At 36.5% G+C, this 17,224-nt stretch overlaps 1 protein-coding gene across 1 annotated transcript in view; it reads right to left on the reverse strand.

Moving 5' to 3' along the window:
- The window catches only part of atrn (attractin), a 205,906-nt gene that overhangs the window by 178,140 nt on the left and 10,542 nt on the right, over nucleotides 1-17,224 (reverse strand). The window contains exon 2 of the mRNA XM_023271357.3: nucleotides 2,157-2,240. Coding sequence (XP_023127125.1) covers nucleotides 2,157-2,240 — 84 coding nt within the window. The remainder of the gene's footprint in view (nucleotides 1-2,156; nucleotides 2,241-17,224) is intronic.

Genomic DNA, 17,224 nt, shown 5'->3' on the forward strand with positions numbered 1-17,224 from the left:
CTGAAAATGTCTGAAATTCTCCAAATATTTAACAGAATTTTGTGAACTAAACTGTGAACAAAATGTGAGACAGTGCAGCTTTACACTTTCCTGATCTCTGCCTGCTTTTGCCAGCAGCTGACCCAGGACGGTCATAGTTTACAAGTTATTTCGCCGCGTCTCGGTCTGCAAAGTTGCTTCAAGCCACTGCAAACGGATTCAACACACTTAACTGCAGAGGAAGCTTGTGAAGGTTCAAAGTGACGGGACATCTGAGGCGTATAAAAGCCTCTTTAAGAGTATTCTGATGCATAGAGTGCACGTGCCACTGCATTAGCCTCCCGTTAAGAACGAGCTGAGGGCTCCAGACGGCGTATAAACGTGTTGTCAGCGTGTAATGAAGCCGCCGGACGAAGCGGTGGTCCGGTGATTAGAGAGGCCATCCAGGAACGGGAGGTCACAAGTTCAAAGCCTCCTAACATCCACCAGCGTGATCTCCTGAGCCCGACATCGTCACTCACCGTTAATCCCTCCTGATGGAGCGCGTTGGCCAAACGCCTAAAATGTAAATGTAATCAACGAGTTTATGGTTGGGATAAGCTGGCAGCCAAGGAAAAATTAAGAACCAACGCTGTAAATCGATACTCGGCGGCACGGATGTGCTGACTAGAACAACACGGGAGGAATATTGGATTTCTCACAGTTACTTTGCCATTAATCGTCATCCATCAACTTGTGGATGCTGTAAATTCCCCGATGCTGGATGTAGATATGCACAGAACCATCATTACGAGCAGCATTGCAAAATCAGTTTCCACGACCCAATTTCAACCGATCTGCCTGAAAGTTTTGTAGTATAAAATATGGATGTTTAGAAATATCTTTGTGAAATGTCAGCTTAATATATCAAATACTTTCTGACATAATGTTCTTTAAAAACTGCCCGTTCACGTGTTGAAATTTGAGGGTCTTTGAAGGACAACATCTCTGATTTATCTGAAATTAGATAGATAGATAGATAGATAGATAGATAGATAGATAGATAGATAGATAGATAGATAGATAGATAGATAGATAGATAGATAGATAGATAGATAGATAGATAGATAGATAGATAGATAGATAGATAGATAGATAGATAGATAGATAGATAGATAGATAGATAGATAGATAGACAGATAGAAAATATATTTGTAAAGTTTGACACAGATATATCAAATATTTTCTGAAAAATTAAGGCTTTTTGGCACACTGAAACTTGAGACTGAACAACAATATCTCAGGAACTATTAAAGATAATTAAATTTTACTATTGAAATCAGGTTATAAACAGCCCAAATCATCAACTCTTCAGGACAATTTCTGCTCTGATTTATCTGAAATTTTACAGCATAAAATACAGATATATAAAAAAGATGTGAAATTGTCTGAAATTTCCACTGTTATTTCTCATCATGTCATCTGAAATATCGGACAAGTGCATTAAATAGTCTCCAATTATGGGTGAGTTGAATATGAAAAAAAAAGTAAATCAAAGCTGCTTGAAAAAAAAACATCTTAGAGCTCAGCAAGTGACATTTTCTGAACCATATGTGGTTGCATATCACAATAATACAAAATAAAACATATAGAATACATTTTAATATAAAATATTTGGTTAAAAACACGAAAATAGCTACTTTTGTTGAACTTTCATACTTGAATGAGCAGGTATGACAAGTTGTACCCCCCAAAAATGTAAATATTGCTGATAGTATTTAATATTTCAAGCTAAAATTTCACTGATACCATTATAAATATGTAAAGTTTATGAAAATATAAAGGTTTACAGCAAATCAGAGATGGTTGAGCAGAAAGCCTCTGATAATTTAAGATCAAATAACTCTTAGGGTTTTTATCTAGGGTGATAAAAGCGGCTTAAGTTCCCTTAAAAATCGAGTTATAATACTTTTAACTAATGATAAGCGCTGCATTATTTATTTTTCCATTCTATTACATGACATTATATATTATTTAAACTGTCAAAATCAGCCCCTAAAAGCAGCTGAACGCTAATTTTAAAAGAAAATGTGAATCTACTTCTTCTATTTCCAGACAAATCTACAGCACTGAGTCCCTAAAAAGCAGCAAAGAAGTGTTATTTGTGCGCGGTGCTATTATACGTGTGCTGTACTTACTGTCCTTCAATGAGCCAGGTGCACTTGGTCTTGTGCTTGTAGTTTCCTGGACCGTCGGTCAGGTAACCAGAGGGTCCTGTCAGCCTGAAGGGAAGCAGAGAAGAAGAAGAAGAGTTTCAAGGTTACTAAAGAAGAAGTAACAGTTGTTTTGGATGCATTTATTAACAAGGTCAAGTCCTGAAAAGTGTGCCCTTCGCTGTGAAACTGGGCGTGATGCTGATGCAGCAAGTGTGAGATTAAAAAAAGGACAGATTGTGACATAACAAAGGAAATCTCCAACAACTTAATAAATGTTTCAGTGCAACAGCTTTCAGTGTGTTTGCTGATGACACCAGGGTGTAACACAGGATAAAAAAAAACAGGATATGAAACAGCAGAAGGAAATAAACACTGTAAAACTTCATGCCAAATTAAAATCACTGCTTTAAAGATGTACAATAATTCACTAAGGATCAATAACATTGAATTTAGTGTTTAGTTTGACTTAAAATTGTCTCACAGTGGGGTTAATTTGACTAATATTGCATTATATTTACAGATATTTTATCATTTTTGAGCCCAGACTTAAATGTCTCAACAAATATTGGACAAATTGCCATTAAATTTGATCAGATTTCTCCATTAATTAGTCCAATGCTTGGGTTTTACACTCTCTTGCTTGTGAAGGCACAATTTTTCCCATTTCTGTCCCATGTTTTTTTTTTCCATAAAGGTGCAAGACAGTTTTCAACATGTATACTGAACACATCAGACTGTAATACAGGATAAAACCAGGAAAAGAAACAGTAAAACAGCTCCAAATAGAAATAAACCGTCACAAATCATGCCAAACTGAAAACACTGCTTTAAAGATGCATACTAATTCACTAGGGATCAATAATTTAATACATTACTTTTCAGATTCAACTATTTTGCATTATATTTAAAGATATTTTATCATTTTTGAGCCCAGACTGAAATGTCTCAACAAAAATTGGATAAATTGCTGTTAAATTTGGTCAAATTTCTCCATTAAATAGTCCAATACTTGGGTTTTCTGATAATATTTGCAATAGGGCAGAAGAATATGCAAAGAAAACCATACTGCTATTATACTAAGATTTTTAAAAAAGTCCCAATTATAGGGGAAATAGTCATTATTGCATTTATTTTCCACTGGAAAAATTCTGAAAATAATGCTGTGATTTCTGCTGTGGTCTTCCCTCCCATCTGAAGAATTAGATTTTTAATCCAGAGCATCTAACCTTCACTCATAACTGATTGTTGCGTCACATTTCATAGTCCTGCACAACATTGTGTCATATTGTGATTTTGATAATATTTCGAATCAACTGTTTGCGTCACTTTGTATTTAGTGCAAACTAATATGATGAACTGGAGAAACATCACAGCTGCTGCTCAGCCTGTTAGTGTCGTCATTCTGAGCATTTAGCTGACAGTTTCATCGCTTTATGCTCTTCTTGCAGATTGAAAACATCTATGAAGCGCTAAAACAATTAGATTGGTGGATAGGCAAAGAAACACAGTTCTGAATCAAGCAACTGTTTTGTTTCCAGCTCCTCAGATGTAAAGAATTAGAGCTTTTTTTCTACCACTGTCATCAACAAAGCCTACAAGATTTTTTTCCAGAACTTAAGAAGAAAAAAAAAAGGTTTATTAATTCTCTGAACTTCAAAACCTACGAGCAGGTTTGAAAGGAATTTTATCTTTTTAAAAATGCCAAAATTACACCTTTTATCAAAACCAGAAACTAAAAAAAATGCACAGGATTTCAACTTTCTGACAGACCTGGAATGCATTAAGTGTGACATGCTGTTCGATCAGAAAGTTTCACCTCAAAATTGTAATATTTCATCAAATAATCACTGTACTCTACGTGTGTCATTTAAAATTTGTGCTAGTTTCTGTAAAAAAACAAAAATTCTGGACATTTCAGTGAAATTTATAAGCCATGAGTGACTCAGCTGCGAGAAACAGTCACGTGACAAAAATTCTGGGAATATTCACCTAAATTGCAGGCAGTGTTTAAATAGAGCAGAGAGGACACAAGTATGGAAATAAATCAGAGACTGGGAGGAAAATAGCACCTACTTGACCAATAAAATGTGCTCAAAAACAATAAGTTGTTGGAAGATACATTCTGCATGGTGAAACATCTGTCAAGAAAGTTTGTAGAGGCTTTAAAAATGTAATTATTAAGATATTTTCTGCTTGTGAATCCACCATATTCCCCTAGCACTAGTAACACCTGTGGGAAAAATGTTGTACCTGTTGATTCCAGGGTTTTTCAATTTATGTAAAATTATGTTCTTTTTTTAAGGCATTCTAACTATGTTGTGTTGCACAAAAGACATTTTTAAGTCCTCTGTGCTTCTACTCATTATTGTGCTGGTTCCATAGAGGTGCAGGACTTTGAGTTGCAGCAAATAATGAGCCGACAGTGAGGAAAAATATAACAGGCGCAAAACACAACCAGAAACTGCTGGGGTTCAGATGGTTAAGCAATCTTTGCCGCGCCGGTATCTGTTTTGTCACGAAAACTTTAATATCTTATTAGCGACACCACAGAAAGGATTACACACACACCGTTGTTGTTACACAAGAGTCAACAGAGTGGAGAGCGAGTGCAGGTAAACACTAACTTCACCCTTTAGCTCAGCAGTTGAGCAAGCAGCAAATAAGACAGCGGAGCGGCCGAGAATGATTAAACCCTCGCTGCAAATTATTATCTGCAGCCAACAGCATGACGGGCAGCAGCAGCAGCAGCAGCAGCAGCAGCAAACTCTCTAATAGTACAGTACGGCAGCCCGGCCTGTTATTGCCCCGATCAATTCCAGCCTGATGACACAGCAGCAGGAGGCAGCTCGGTTACACAGGGGATGCAGTCAGAGACTGTATCATTACTGATGTAGGTCTCAGGGTGCAGGGACTCCGGCTAACACGCCCAAGTCTTGTTCCAAAACAGTCTCCCAGCGCCAATTCAGACCAAAGTCTACTGAGAAAGCTGCACTCCTCCCCTGTTCAGCTGCAGCAGACAGTCAAACACATCTGCAGTTCAGCAGGATGACAAAAATACAACACAAAGTGATGCTTTTATCAGTGAAAACCAGCATGTTCTAGCAAATGTGCAGTATTCCAATCCAATGTACATGTGTGCAAACTAATATGGTGAATGTGATCAACATTATAGCTCCTGTTTAGTATGTTAGCATTTAGCTGAAACCTTCTATCAAGGCCATATGATCTATTTAGTACTAAAACAACTGGATTGGTAGAGAGGCGAAGAAACCTACTAGCAGGTTGGAAAGGCATATTATCTTTTTTAATAAGCCAAAATTATTATCATCATTATAGTAATTATTAGAAATTTAGCAGTTAAAAACTGCAAAATCAGAAAGAACCCTCTGATTTTTTCCCTCTAAATCATGTGTGGTCAGATAATCTAACCAAGTCAAACTTAAAATCAGAATATTTAATCAAAATTTAGTTTATTCTCCTTGTCTTGTTTAAAATTTGCTAAAAATAAAGTGGTTACACCACCTGTTAGCAGTGAAAACCCACATAACTCTGTGTTTAGTGCAAACTAATATGATAAGCATGTTAGCATTTAGCTGAAAGTTTCCACAAAGTTCTTGTCTTCTAGATTTAAAACAATCTATTTAGTACCAAAATGACTGGTGGATAAGCACAGAAACACAGTTATTTATCAAGCAGCTGTTCCAGCTTCTCAAATGTGACAGTTCAAGTTTTCATATCATTAAAACTCTAACATTTTTGACTATTGGTTCAATAAAGACTGACAGCTATAACATGTTATTTTCTAGAATTACAGATAAAAAATATTTATTAACCCTCTGATCTCCAAAACCCATGAGCAGGTTGGAAAGGCATGCTCTCTTTTATTTAAAGCCAAAATTATTCCATTCATCACAGCCAGAAACTTATTTTCAATCTGTCTCATTTAAAATTTGCTAAAAAATAAAGTGTTTACACCACATTCTGCAAAAAAATAAAAAATAAAAAATAAAATTCTGGGTTCTGGTGCAACTTATAAGAGTGTTTTAGCTGGTCATGTGACCAAAATTGTGTGAATATTTAGACAAAAATAAAACCATAAAATAAATGCAGCATGACTCAAAACGGCAAACCGAGGAGCAAGTTGTTGGAAGATACATTCAGCATGGTGAAACATCTGACTAGAGTTAATGTGAAGAAGTTTATAGAAGCTTTAAAAATGTGAACAGTCAAATATCTCCTCAGTATTAGCAACACCTGTAGGCACTGATAATGAAGTTGTGCCCATTGATTCCAGGTTTTTTCAATTTATAATAAAGGGTTTTCTCTTTTTTGTTTTACATTTAATAATTATGTTATGCTGCATCACAGACATTTCTGAGTTCTGTCTACTTCTAGTCATGGTTGTTCTGTTTCCATGGAGGTGCAGGAGTTTATTTTGCAGTAAATAATGAGCCCACAGCGAGTTAAAATATAACAGAAGCAAAACATAACAAGAAACCGCCGGGGGAAGGTTGAGCAATCTTTACAGTGCTGGTCTCTGTTCTGTGTCATAAAAAGTTTATTATCTGCTTAAAAAAACACCTAATAACTGATATGTTTATTAGTGAAAACAGAATGCTTTATGTTTTGCAATATTCGAATTTCATGTTATGTCAGAATCATTGCCAGTATTACTTCCTACTTTTAGCCGCATAGTATGTTATTGCTTTTCTGTATTTATTCTCATTCCATGTATCTTATATCCCCTCTAATCTTAAAATATGAATTCATCTCCATTTATTGTGACTGATATCTAGATCAAACTACTTTTCTGGACCCACATCCTTCCACTTCGAACACAGGATGTTCTTCTTTCACAATCTCACACGACTTATACGAGGTGTGAGGCTCTGAATCAACAACTCCTGGGAAGATCCCCCGTTTGCGCATTGCACAACCCAAGTTTGACGCGTATCCAGGCAACAAGTGGTGCCGCAACTTCTTGAAAAACCCGAGCCTCCTCCCGCCGAGGCTGCCGAGGTTTTTCAGGCCAACAGCTGCGTGGGCTACGAGGCTCCAGGTCCGAGGCCAAGGGTGTCGTTAGCTCAAGCGACAACCTCTCGCCGGCCGAACATATGACGGCGGATTGCAACAAGGCTCTGGCGGTGTCTGTGCAGCTCGTGGGCAGAGATGACATCTTCAAGTTTGATGTATCCGTAAACGAGCAGATCAAACCAGTCCTCCTCTCCTGATTTTTTCCCCTCGCATAGAGAGAAAGTTACTTTCATCACACGGCAGCAGTTAGCTAACAAGTGCAGCGTCTCGGTAATTACACGTAATTACACGACTCTCGCCACTCATACGGCCGAGGCCTGCAGGGACTCTCGGTTGTCCCAGCTAGCAGGCAAACAGAGCTACCCTCAGAGGGCGAGAGGGCTCTGGATGTCCCTGAACGCAACACAGCACCACTGTCAGGCCTTTAAATCCTGCTGCCGCATGCTAAGTGCTTCTCACAAACTGTAATACCTCACGTTTTACAGCGAGAACACAAAATCCAGCAGAAACACCAAGACAAATGGTGCAAAAATGGTTTTACAGGATGCTAAAATTAATTTAAATGTTCACCTTGCTCAGGTGTAAATAGACGAAGATTGCAAATGATGATTATTTCCACTGTTGATTCATTTGTTAACTACTTTATCGATTTATTGACTATGTTTGCTCTATAAAATGTCCAAAAAAATGTCGTTTCCCAAATCCCAAAAAGATAAATGTCTCGTTTGTTTTTAACCATATTTTGGGAAAAATAATACACTACTGTTACAATTTGGCTGTATTTTCACAGTAATGCATTACAGTGAATAGTTAGACAGAAAAAAAAGTTAAAGACAAAGCCAGCAGGTGTCTGAACTTCCTGTCAACAATAAAACATTCTGCAATAAATGCACTAAGGTTGGAAATTCTGATTATTTCCATTGTTACTGAATTTGTCGACTGTTTTCAGTGAGCTACCGCATGGAAAACAACTTGATCTAATGCTAAAGTGCCACTTTAAACAGAAGATAACAGTCATTCTTGTTTGCATCTGCAAAAAAAAAAAAAAAACATCAGATTTTACAGTTTTTTACCATATTTTGGGGAAAACAGAACACTATTGTTAGAATTTGGCTGTATTTTTATAGTAATGCATTGCAGTGAATAATTAAACAGCATAAAGAGTTAAAGATGAAGCCAGCAGGCGTCTGAACTTCCTGTCAACATTAAAACATTCTGCAATAAATGCACTGAGGTTGCAAATTCCAATTATTTCCACCATTTATTAATTTGCCGACTATTTTCTTCATTGATCAACTACTTATTTGCACTACAAAATGTCAAAAAAGAGTGAAAAATGTCAGAGTGTTTCTCAAATCCCAAAAAGACAAGTGTCTTCAATAAATGTTATAGTAAAGGTGATTTCCAGTGACCGAACGCACGTAAAACAACCAAATCTAATGCTGAAGTGTCATCTAAAACAGTAGACAGTCATTCTTGTTTGTGGCTCCCAAAAAAAGTATGAGATGTTACAGTTTTTAACAGTATTTTGGGTAAAACTGTTTATGATTGTTTGAACCTGGCTGTATTTTCAGGTTCAGGTTTACACTGTTGATTAATGTGTCGACTATTTTCTTCATTATTCGACAATTTGTTTGCTCTACAATGTCTGAAAATGGTTAAAAATGTCGATCAGTGCTTTCCAAATCCCAAAAAAGACAAATATCTTCAGCAAATGTTATAATAAAGGTGATTTTCAGTGACCTAACACATGTAAAGCCAACATTATTTGCAAACTTAAGCTTTGTCCTACTCAATTTTGGAGTAAAAGTTGTGATTTTTAGTGAGTTTTGCACATAAAACAACAAATATTGTCCATTAATCTCCACTGCAGCATCCAATCAGAGAGCTCTAATGTAAAATGTCAGTGTAAACAGAAGATAACAGTCATTCTTGTTTGTGGCTGCCAAAATAGTATAACATTTTACAGTTTTTAACCATATTTCGGGGGAAAAAATTGCACTGTTGTTAGAATTTAGCTGTATCTTTACAGTAATGTATTACAGTGAATAATTAGTTGCCTTTATTTTACTGTCAAAAGATGATGTGTTTGTGTGGGAGACTAAGAAGCAGAGATTGTTGAAAAATAACTATTTCTTGTTCAAGGATCACACATTTTAAGCAAAAACTACTGGAAATTAACATTTTCCTGAAAGCAAATCAATAAATTTGAAAACTTGAGGTCAATGTTATAGTAAATGTTGTGATTTTTAGTAAGTTAATGCACATAAAAACACCAATATTGTCCTTTAATCTGAGCTGCATACAGTCAGAGAAATCGAATGTAAAGGTGTCAAACGTGTTGTGAGTTAAATAGTAAACCAGCAGGTGCCTGTGTTTCCCGTCGATGCTGCAAATCGATGCGGGCGAAGCCTCGCATTCACGGCGACATTTCCAACAACAGCCCATTCTAATGCAAACAGTTTCCCTGCAGCAGAGCCAAGTGCTTCTGCAAATGGCAAAGCGGTGCAGCATGAGAGCAGAGCAAACACGATCCCTCATTCAGAGGCGACAACGGTCCTGTTCAGAGCTGGAGGCTAAAAGAGCAGCTCAGGCCAACAGCAAAGGGTTTTCCCAGCAGAGCGTCTGGGCCGATGTAGAAAAGCTGCCAGCACGAGGCGGCGAATCGATCGCATTTACAGCCGCAATTTGATCATCTGATACCAGTTTGTGCAAATTAGCGGACAGAAATTTAGCTTGACGTGGAAGTAATTTGTTCCACATAGGGGTGTTTTTATGGGGACAAATGACTCGAGTGAGGAAGCTCCAGAAGTTGTAATCAACATATAATATCTTCCTTGTTATCAGACAGAAATTTGACGTGACATGAAGAATTTTTCCTCCAGATGCTCGACTATAAACATGTCAGATTTCAATTCTGCAGGTCTTCACCATCTCTAACTCCACTCAGTTCTTTAATGAAGGCACACAATTCCCCCCATAATATGACAGAGCAACAATAGAAAACATTAAAAAAAATATTCAGCAGCCTTATTTTCCCAGAAACAGTGCCCTATATGAACTACCTTATACCAAAAACAAAAAAAGTCTCCATAAAAAAGTCTCACAATAAGATCTACGGAGCACAGCTGCATCTCATCTCTGCTGGTGGATTTCTTAAAATGTCATTTTTCAAATGACAGCAGCACAACAAACCAAATTCCACGCAGCTCCGCAGAGATGGAGGCAGAAAATTCAGAAAGTAGACAAATGAAACCAAAGCAGCGCTGCCTGTCACAAGAAGCCTCTGCAGAGCCAGCGATTGATTTTCCTTCAACTCTCTGAACAAAAGGCAAAAAAGGCATGTTATGTTAAAAAAATAAAAAAAAAACATTAAAAAATAAACTGCAAAAACAGAAATAATCACTGGATCTTCAACTTTCTGGAAGTTCTTGAGATAACTGTGTGTGACGCACAGTTTCGTCTGGAAAATTCACCAAATCTAAGCTTAAAAATCAAAATTTAAACGACTTTTCAAAGTTTTCAATTCAAAATCATTTTTTCTATACGTCTAACAAAAATTTGCCCAAATTTAACCGTTTAAAGTAACAAGATTCTGTAAAAAACAAAATATTCTGCTATTCTGTGCTAACAAAAACCTTGTTAATGACTCCACTGTGACCAACAGTCAGGTGACAAAAATGAAAGGACTTCTCAGCTAAACTGCAGGCAGTGTTTACACAGAGCTGATAAGAGACAAGTTTAGAAATTATTTAGACATAATGTAAAGATCTACAGTATGTAATAAAAAATACTAAAAATTTAAAAATGGTAACACCTGTAGGCACTTGGAAAAATGTCCTGCATATTGATTCGAGGATTTTTCCAAATTTTGTGAAATTATTAATCAAACAAATTCTACTTTTTGCTGCGTATTTTTATGATTTTTGTGATTTTTACTATGTTAAACTGCACAAAAGACAGCTTGCAGTTCTCTTTGCTTCGAGTCATGGTTGTTCTGTTTCCATAGTGGTGCAGGACTTTAGACTGCAGTGAATAAATCATTTATCAGAGATGGAAACTGCAAAAACAGAAATAATCACTGGATTTTCAATTTTCTGGAAGTTATTGAGATAATCGCGTGTTGCATACAGTTTAGTCTGGAAACTTCACCAAATATAAGCTTAAAAATCAAAATTTTAAACTATTTTTCAAAGTGTTTCAATTCTAAAATCTTTTTTTTTTTCAATTAACTATAAAAATTTTTTGGGAAAAAAATCACCAAAATTTAACCGCTGCAAGTAACAAAATAAAACATTTAAATTCTGCGCACCTTATGGCAACCAACAACACTTCCATGACTCAACTGGGACCAACAGTCAGGGGACAAAAATTCCCAACGGCAACCTTCACTTACCCAAAAATACTACAGTGCAAGAGAAAAACAATAAAAAACACACACACACACTTAGTTTTTCAGAAACAGTACCCCATATGAACTACTTTCTCTTGTCAGCTCTTATAGAACGCCCAAAAAATATTACAGAGCACAGAAAAAGCAATAAAAAAATTATTTTTTAAAAAACAGTGCCTCATATGAACGACTTAATGATGACAGAAAAAAAAGAGTCGTCTTATAACTGCTCATAGAACCCAACTGCATCTCCTCTATGAAGGGAAGCTGCTGCTGAATTTTTTAAATATCATTTTTTAACAACAGGAGCACAACAAGCCAAATTCCACTCAGACTACAAAATCATTTTTAGTGGCTTAATTTGATATGAGTCTCTGCACATTATGAAATTTGCCTTGACATGAAAATCATTTCCTCCAGAGGATTTTATGGGGACAAATGTGTAAAAAAAAAAATGAGCACTGAAAGTAATAAGAGTGAAATATCCTGAGTGAGGATGCTCCAGAGGTTGTAATCAACAAATAACATCTTATTTCATTAGAGTTGCTGTGCTTAAATATTCAAATTAAACACTAAAATAAAATAAGAGATGTGACTAATCAACATTAACTCGAGCTACCTGTAAATTACAATATTCTCTTCTTTTAAGACTTGTAAACTGTGAATTGTAGACATGTAGCAGAAATGTTTCTTTAATATTCATGATCCAGAATTTAACATTTAAACAGTCAAATTTCAGAAAATCTACGAATGCTATGCGCCCAAAACATGAAGCAAAAACTCAGTCATATTCAGTGAGAAATGTCCCAGTTATTGCACATTTGCACCTCAATAAAAGCCTTTTCAACCTTGATAAATGCATCACATCTCTGCCCTGAGGAGACTCCATAAATCCACCTCGTCTGCAAAAGCTAAAACCGGTCACAGACGTGCTAAATGTAGTTTATCTAATAGTATTCATGTTTGCCAGTAGATCTTCCCAAACTGTATCTCTGGCATTGGGTAACGGTGGACGGGACAAACGTGGTCGCCTCTGCATCAGTGAGCTGGAGAAAGGATGAATCAGAAGCACGACGGTGGGGACCATTACGTCTGGGCAGAAGGCTGGCAGGCCGGCGGCTCAGCGGGGCCTTTTGTGAAGCGAGGTCAGCTTTGGAACAAGTTCCAGAGAGCGTCTAATGGACGAATACATACACAGGCCGTGCAAGAGGTGGCAACAAAAGGTGCTACTAAGCAGCGAGCTGTCAAAATGTGAAACCGAAATTGGTGAAAACCACAGTGAAGCCAGAGTTAACTTCAGGCCTGACATGTCAGCGGTGGAGGAGGACGCTTTGCACTTAATATCCGTAACCTGTGTGGTACTGAATGTACACAGAGATCTGGAGGCAAAGCGTTTCTGGCCTCAGAGAGAATATTAATTCATCAATAATCCTGAATTTCCTTCAGGATTAATAAAGTATCCATTTATCTATCTATCTATCTATCTATCTATCTATCTATCTATCTATCTATCTATCTATCTATCTATCTAGCTATCTAGCTATCTATCTATCTATCTATCTATCTATCTATCTATCTATCTATCTATCTATCTAGCTATCTAGCTATCTATCTATCTATCTAGCTATCTATCTGTCTATCTATCTATCTATCTATCTATCTATCTAGCTATCTATCTATCTATCTATCTATCTATCTATCTAGCTATCTATCTATCTATCTATCTATCTATCTATCTATCTATCTATCTATCTATCTAACAAATAAAAAGGCACACTGGGGTTTTAGATTCAGTGTCAGCAAACTACTTCCATGTAACTGTCATGTGAGTTTAAAGCAAGTTTTTTGAAGCATTACATGCTAATCAGGCCTGTTTCCAACGACAGGGGGTCCTCAAGTTACAGCAGACTTCCACTCCTATGGATCAAAGCAAGCCGATTGTCGCCGTAAGTCGGACCTCCAGCAAAAATGTAAACAAAGCCGTTACGTGCATCACGATATCGATCAGTTCTTCGGAAAAGTCCTGAATGCCAATGACTTTGATGCACGTACGAGTCATTTTACAAGAAGATGACAGAATATGTTGCACTGTTTTTACAACTTGAGCATTTTATTATATCTAATTTCACTTCCACAGAGATGTCTTTGCTTTTCTTTGAAGCACTGCCATCAGCGAAATGCGAGTCTTAAATGTGAGTATTTTCTGGTTTCTTACATCCTCTATTACAGTAAACTGAATATCTTTGAGTTGTGGATGAAACAAGACATTTCAGGAAACAATGAAAAGACATTTTTTTTCATTCATTTTAAAGGCCAAACAACTCATGAGTTAATCGAGAAAATAGACAAAAGATGCATCAACAAAGAAAATAACCTCTAGTGATATTTGCATATAAAAATACATGAGGAAAACATGGCTAGCTCTGTAAAGCAATACTCTTTTTGCTATTCTATGACAGTTCGTAGTGAAAACACACCAACAAAGCAATGCCCCTGCAAAAACAAACTCATCTTTGAAATGTAGTGACTTTGCCAATCAATTTGTTGCTTCATTGTTAAAATTCACGTAATTTGTCGCAAGTAGAAAAATGCCCAACATTCAGCGGTTCTACGGCTCTTATGATGCTTGATAAACCCCAACGTGAGAGACCATAAGGCCACACAAGGTACGTTGTCTGTAACGTGCAATCTTTTATGGGTTTCCTGACAGTTTTGGGAACCGAAGCAGTTGATACCAGGTCAGGACCATGTGCCAGACATTTACACTGGCGCTATGTGGCGTGAACAAAGCAGTTATTCATCATGCCATCTGACCGCAAACAGACAAAAAAAAAAAAAGGAAAAACCAGCCCAGAGCTACAGTCTTTGCAAAAACAAATTGATCTCAGTAACGGCATCATGTCATACTAATAAAAAAGCCACAAGTCTTTGAGGCTCTTCGCAGCAAGGCAAATAAAGCTGGCGTCTGTATTCACAATTTTATCAAAGTAAATACGTAAAACAGGGTATCAGTTATTAACATTACAAGCCCCGGCTTATAGTAAACCAAGTAAAAGTGGATTTGTAGAAAAACAGAGGAATTTCATGACTGCCTTTTTGCCATTTTTCTTCAACAACATGAGCTTGCAGATGCTGCAGACTAACTTGGAGCAGCATTAAAACAAAGCAATGCCATTAGAGAAAAATCAATGACTGGATTTCTGCTGTCCAGAGAGTAATTAAAGAACCGAGAAACATATCTTCTCATTTATCTGTGACTTCACCTGGAGCGTTTTTTTAAAAAGACCTGAAGATTTAAGGTGACAAACATAAGACGCAGCATCTTCACCACTCAGATCCTGTTAGTTCTTTAATTAGAGCACACAATATTCCCCCAAAAATACAACAGAGCAAAAGAAAATGCATAAAAACACCAAACATCAGCCTTAACTTTCAAGAGACAGTGCCCTATATAAACTACTTTAAACTAAAAAAAAAAAAAGACTCCATAAAAACATCACACAATAAGATCTATGGAGCACAACTGCATCTCCTCTCTGCTGGTGGATTTCTTAAAATGTCATTTTTCTATGACAGCAGCACGACAAACCGAATTCTACTCAGCTCTGCAGAGATGAAGGCAGACAATTCAGAAAGTAGACAAATAAAACCAAAGCAGTGCTGCCTGTCACAAGAAGCCGCCGTGGGAGAGGCAATTGATTTTCCTTTAACTCTCTGAACGACAGGTATGAAAAGTATGTCATGTTTAAAAAAAAAAAAAATCCTAAAAAATACATCATTTATCAGAGCTAGAAACTGCAAAAACAGAAAAAATGATTGGGTTTTCAACTTTCTGGGCAGGTATTGAAGGAATAATGTGTGACGCGCAGTTCCGTGTGGAAATTTTACCAAATCTAAGCCTAAAATCTAAATTTTAAGCTATTTTTTTAAGTTATTTGATTCAAAATCATTTTATTCTACACGTCACACAAAAACTCGCCAAAATTGAACCATTCCGAGTAATGAGATTATGCAAAAAAACAAAAAAGTCTGCGCTATTCAGTGCAACCAACAACATTTTTAATGACTCAGCTGCGACCAACAGTCAGGTGATAAAAATTAAGGGATTTCTCGGGTGAACTGCAGGCAGTGTTTAAACAGAAGACAAGTTTAGAAACTTCTTAGACATGTAAATTGTTAAATATTTACAGTATATAATAATAAAATACTAAAAATTTTTAAAACATGGTCACATCTGTGGGCATTTCAAGTTTTGTGAAATTATTAATCAAAGAAGTTCTACATTTTGCTGCATATTTTGTGATTTTTACTATGTTTTGAGTTCTCTCTAGTTCTAGTCATGGTTATTCTGTTTCCACAGAGGTGCAGGACTTTATACAGCTGTGAAAAATGAGCCCACATTGAGTGAAAATGTGACAGAAATGCTCAGGAATTGCTCAGACTTCAGAGTAAAAACAAAGACACTCTGGTATTAAGGTTTGGTTTTGCACAAGTTAAGAGTATGACATGAATCAGACATCAGGAAAATCTGTGTATTCATATTGCGACCGAACTTTTAACCCAATCCTCACAGCACCTACTTTTAGTATGAAATGATGCCTTTATTGAGATCAATTTGTTTTTGCTCTGGGCTCTTCCTGTTTTTTTGTCTGTTTACGGTCGGACAGCATGATGAATAACTGCCTTGTTCACGCCACATAGCGCCAGTGTAAATGTCTGGCACATGGTCCTGATCTGGTATCAACTCCTCCAATTCCCAAATCTGTCAGGAAACCAATAAAAAATTGTTTTCTGACGTCATGTTGCACATTATAGACAATGCACCTTGTGTAGCCTTATGGTTTCTCATGTTGGGGTTTATTAATCTTCATAACAGCCGTAGAACCGCTGAATGTTGGGCATTTTTCTACCAGGAAAAATGACGTGAATTTTAAAAATGAAGCAAAAAAACTTATCAGGAAAGTCACTCATTTTCAAAGATGAATTTGTTTTTGCAGGGGCATTGCTTTGTTGGTGAGCAAAAAGAGCATTGCTTCTTAGAACTAGCCATGTTTTCCTCATAGAAAGAGTTAGTTAAAATGGCCAACTTCAAAACAATGCCCTCAGTTCTGTGAAAAAAATAAGTGTTGGAAGTGTTTTGACTACTTTCTCGATTGACTGGTAAGTTGTTTGGTCTTTAAAATGACCGAAAATTATGAAAAATGTCTTTCCAGTGTTTCCTCAAATGTCTTGTTTCATCCACAACTCAAAGATTTTCAGTTGACTGTCATAGAGGATGTAGGAAACCAGAAAATAATAACATTTAAGATGCAAAAAGTGACTCCAACTGATTATTTAACCAATTATCAAAATATTAATGGTAAATTAATAGTTGACAACTGAATGCACAAGCCATAAAATCAAAAAAAGAGCCAAAAATAAATCAGCTTAAGTAAAAGAAATGTTAAAATCGTAAATTTAGGATGAAAAAAATACATGCATAACTCTCCAAATGCACATTATTCAATTCCAAATCAGATAATTGATTACAAATATTACAAAACACACAAAAAAATAGGACCAACTTACAGCACCAGGGCCAACATAACTAGCAATTAATATGTTAATAATTACATATTTGTTG

Source organism: Amphiprion ocellaris, chromosome 20 (genome assembly GCF_022539595.1).
Source record: "Amphiprion ocellaris isolate individual 3 ecotype Okinawa chromosome 20, ASM2253959v1, whole genome shotgun sequence".
In the NCBI taxonomy this organism is placed as follows: Eukaryota; Metazoa; Chordata; class Actinopteri; family Pomacentridae; genus Amphiprion; species Amphiprion ocellaris.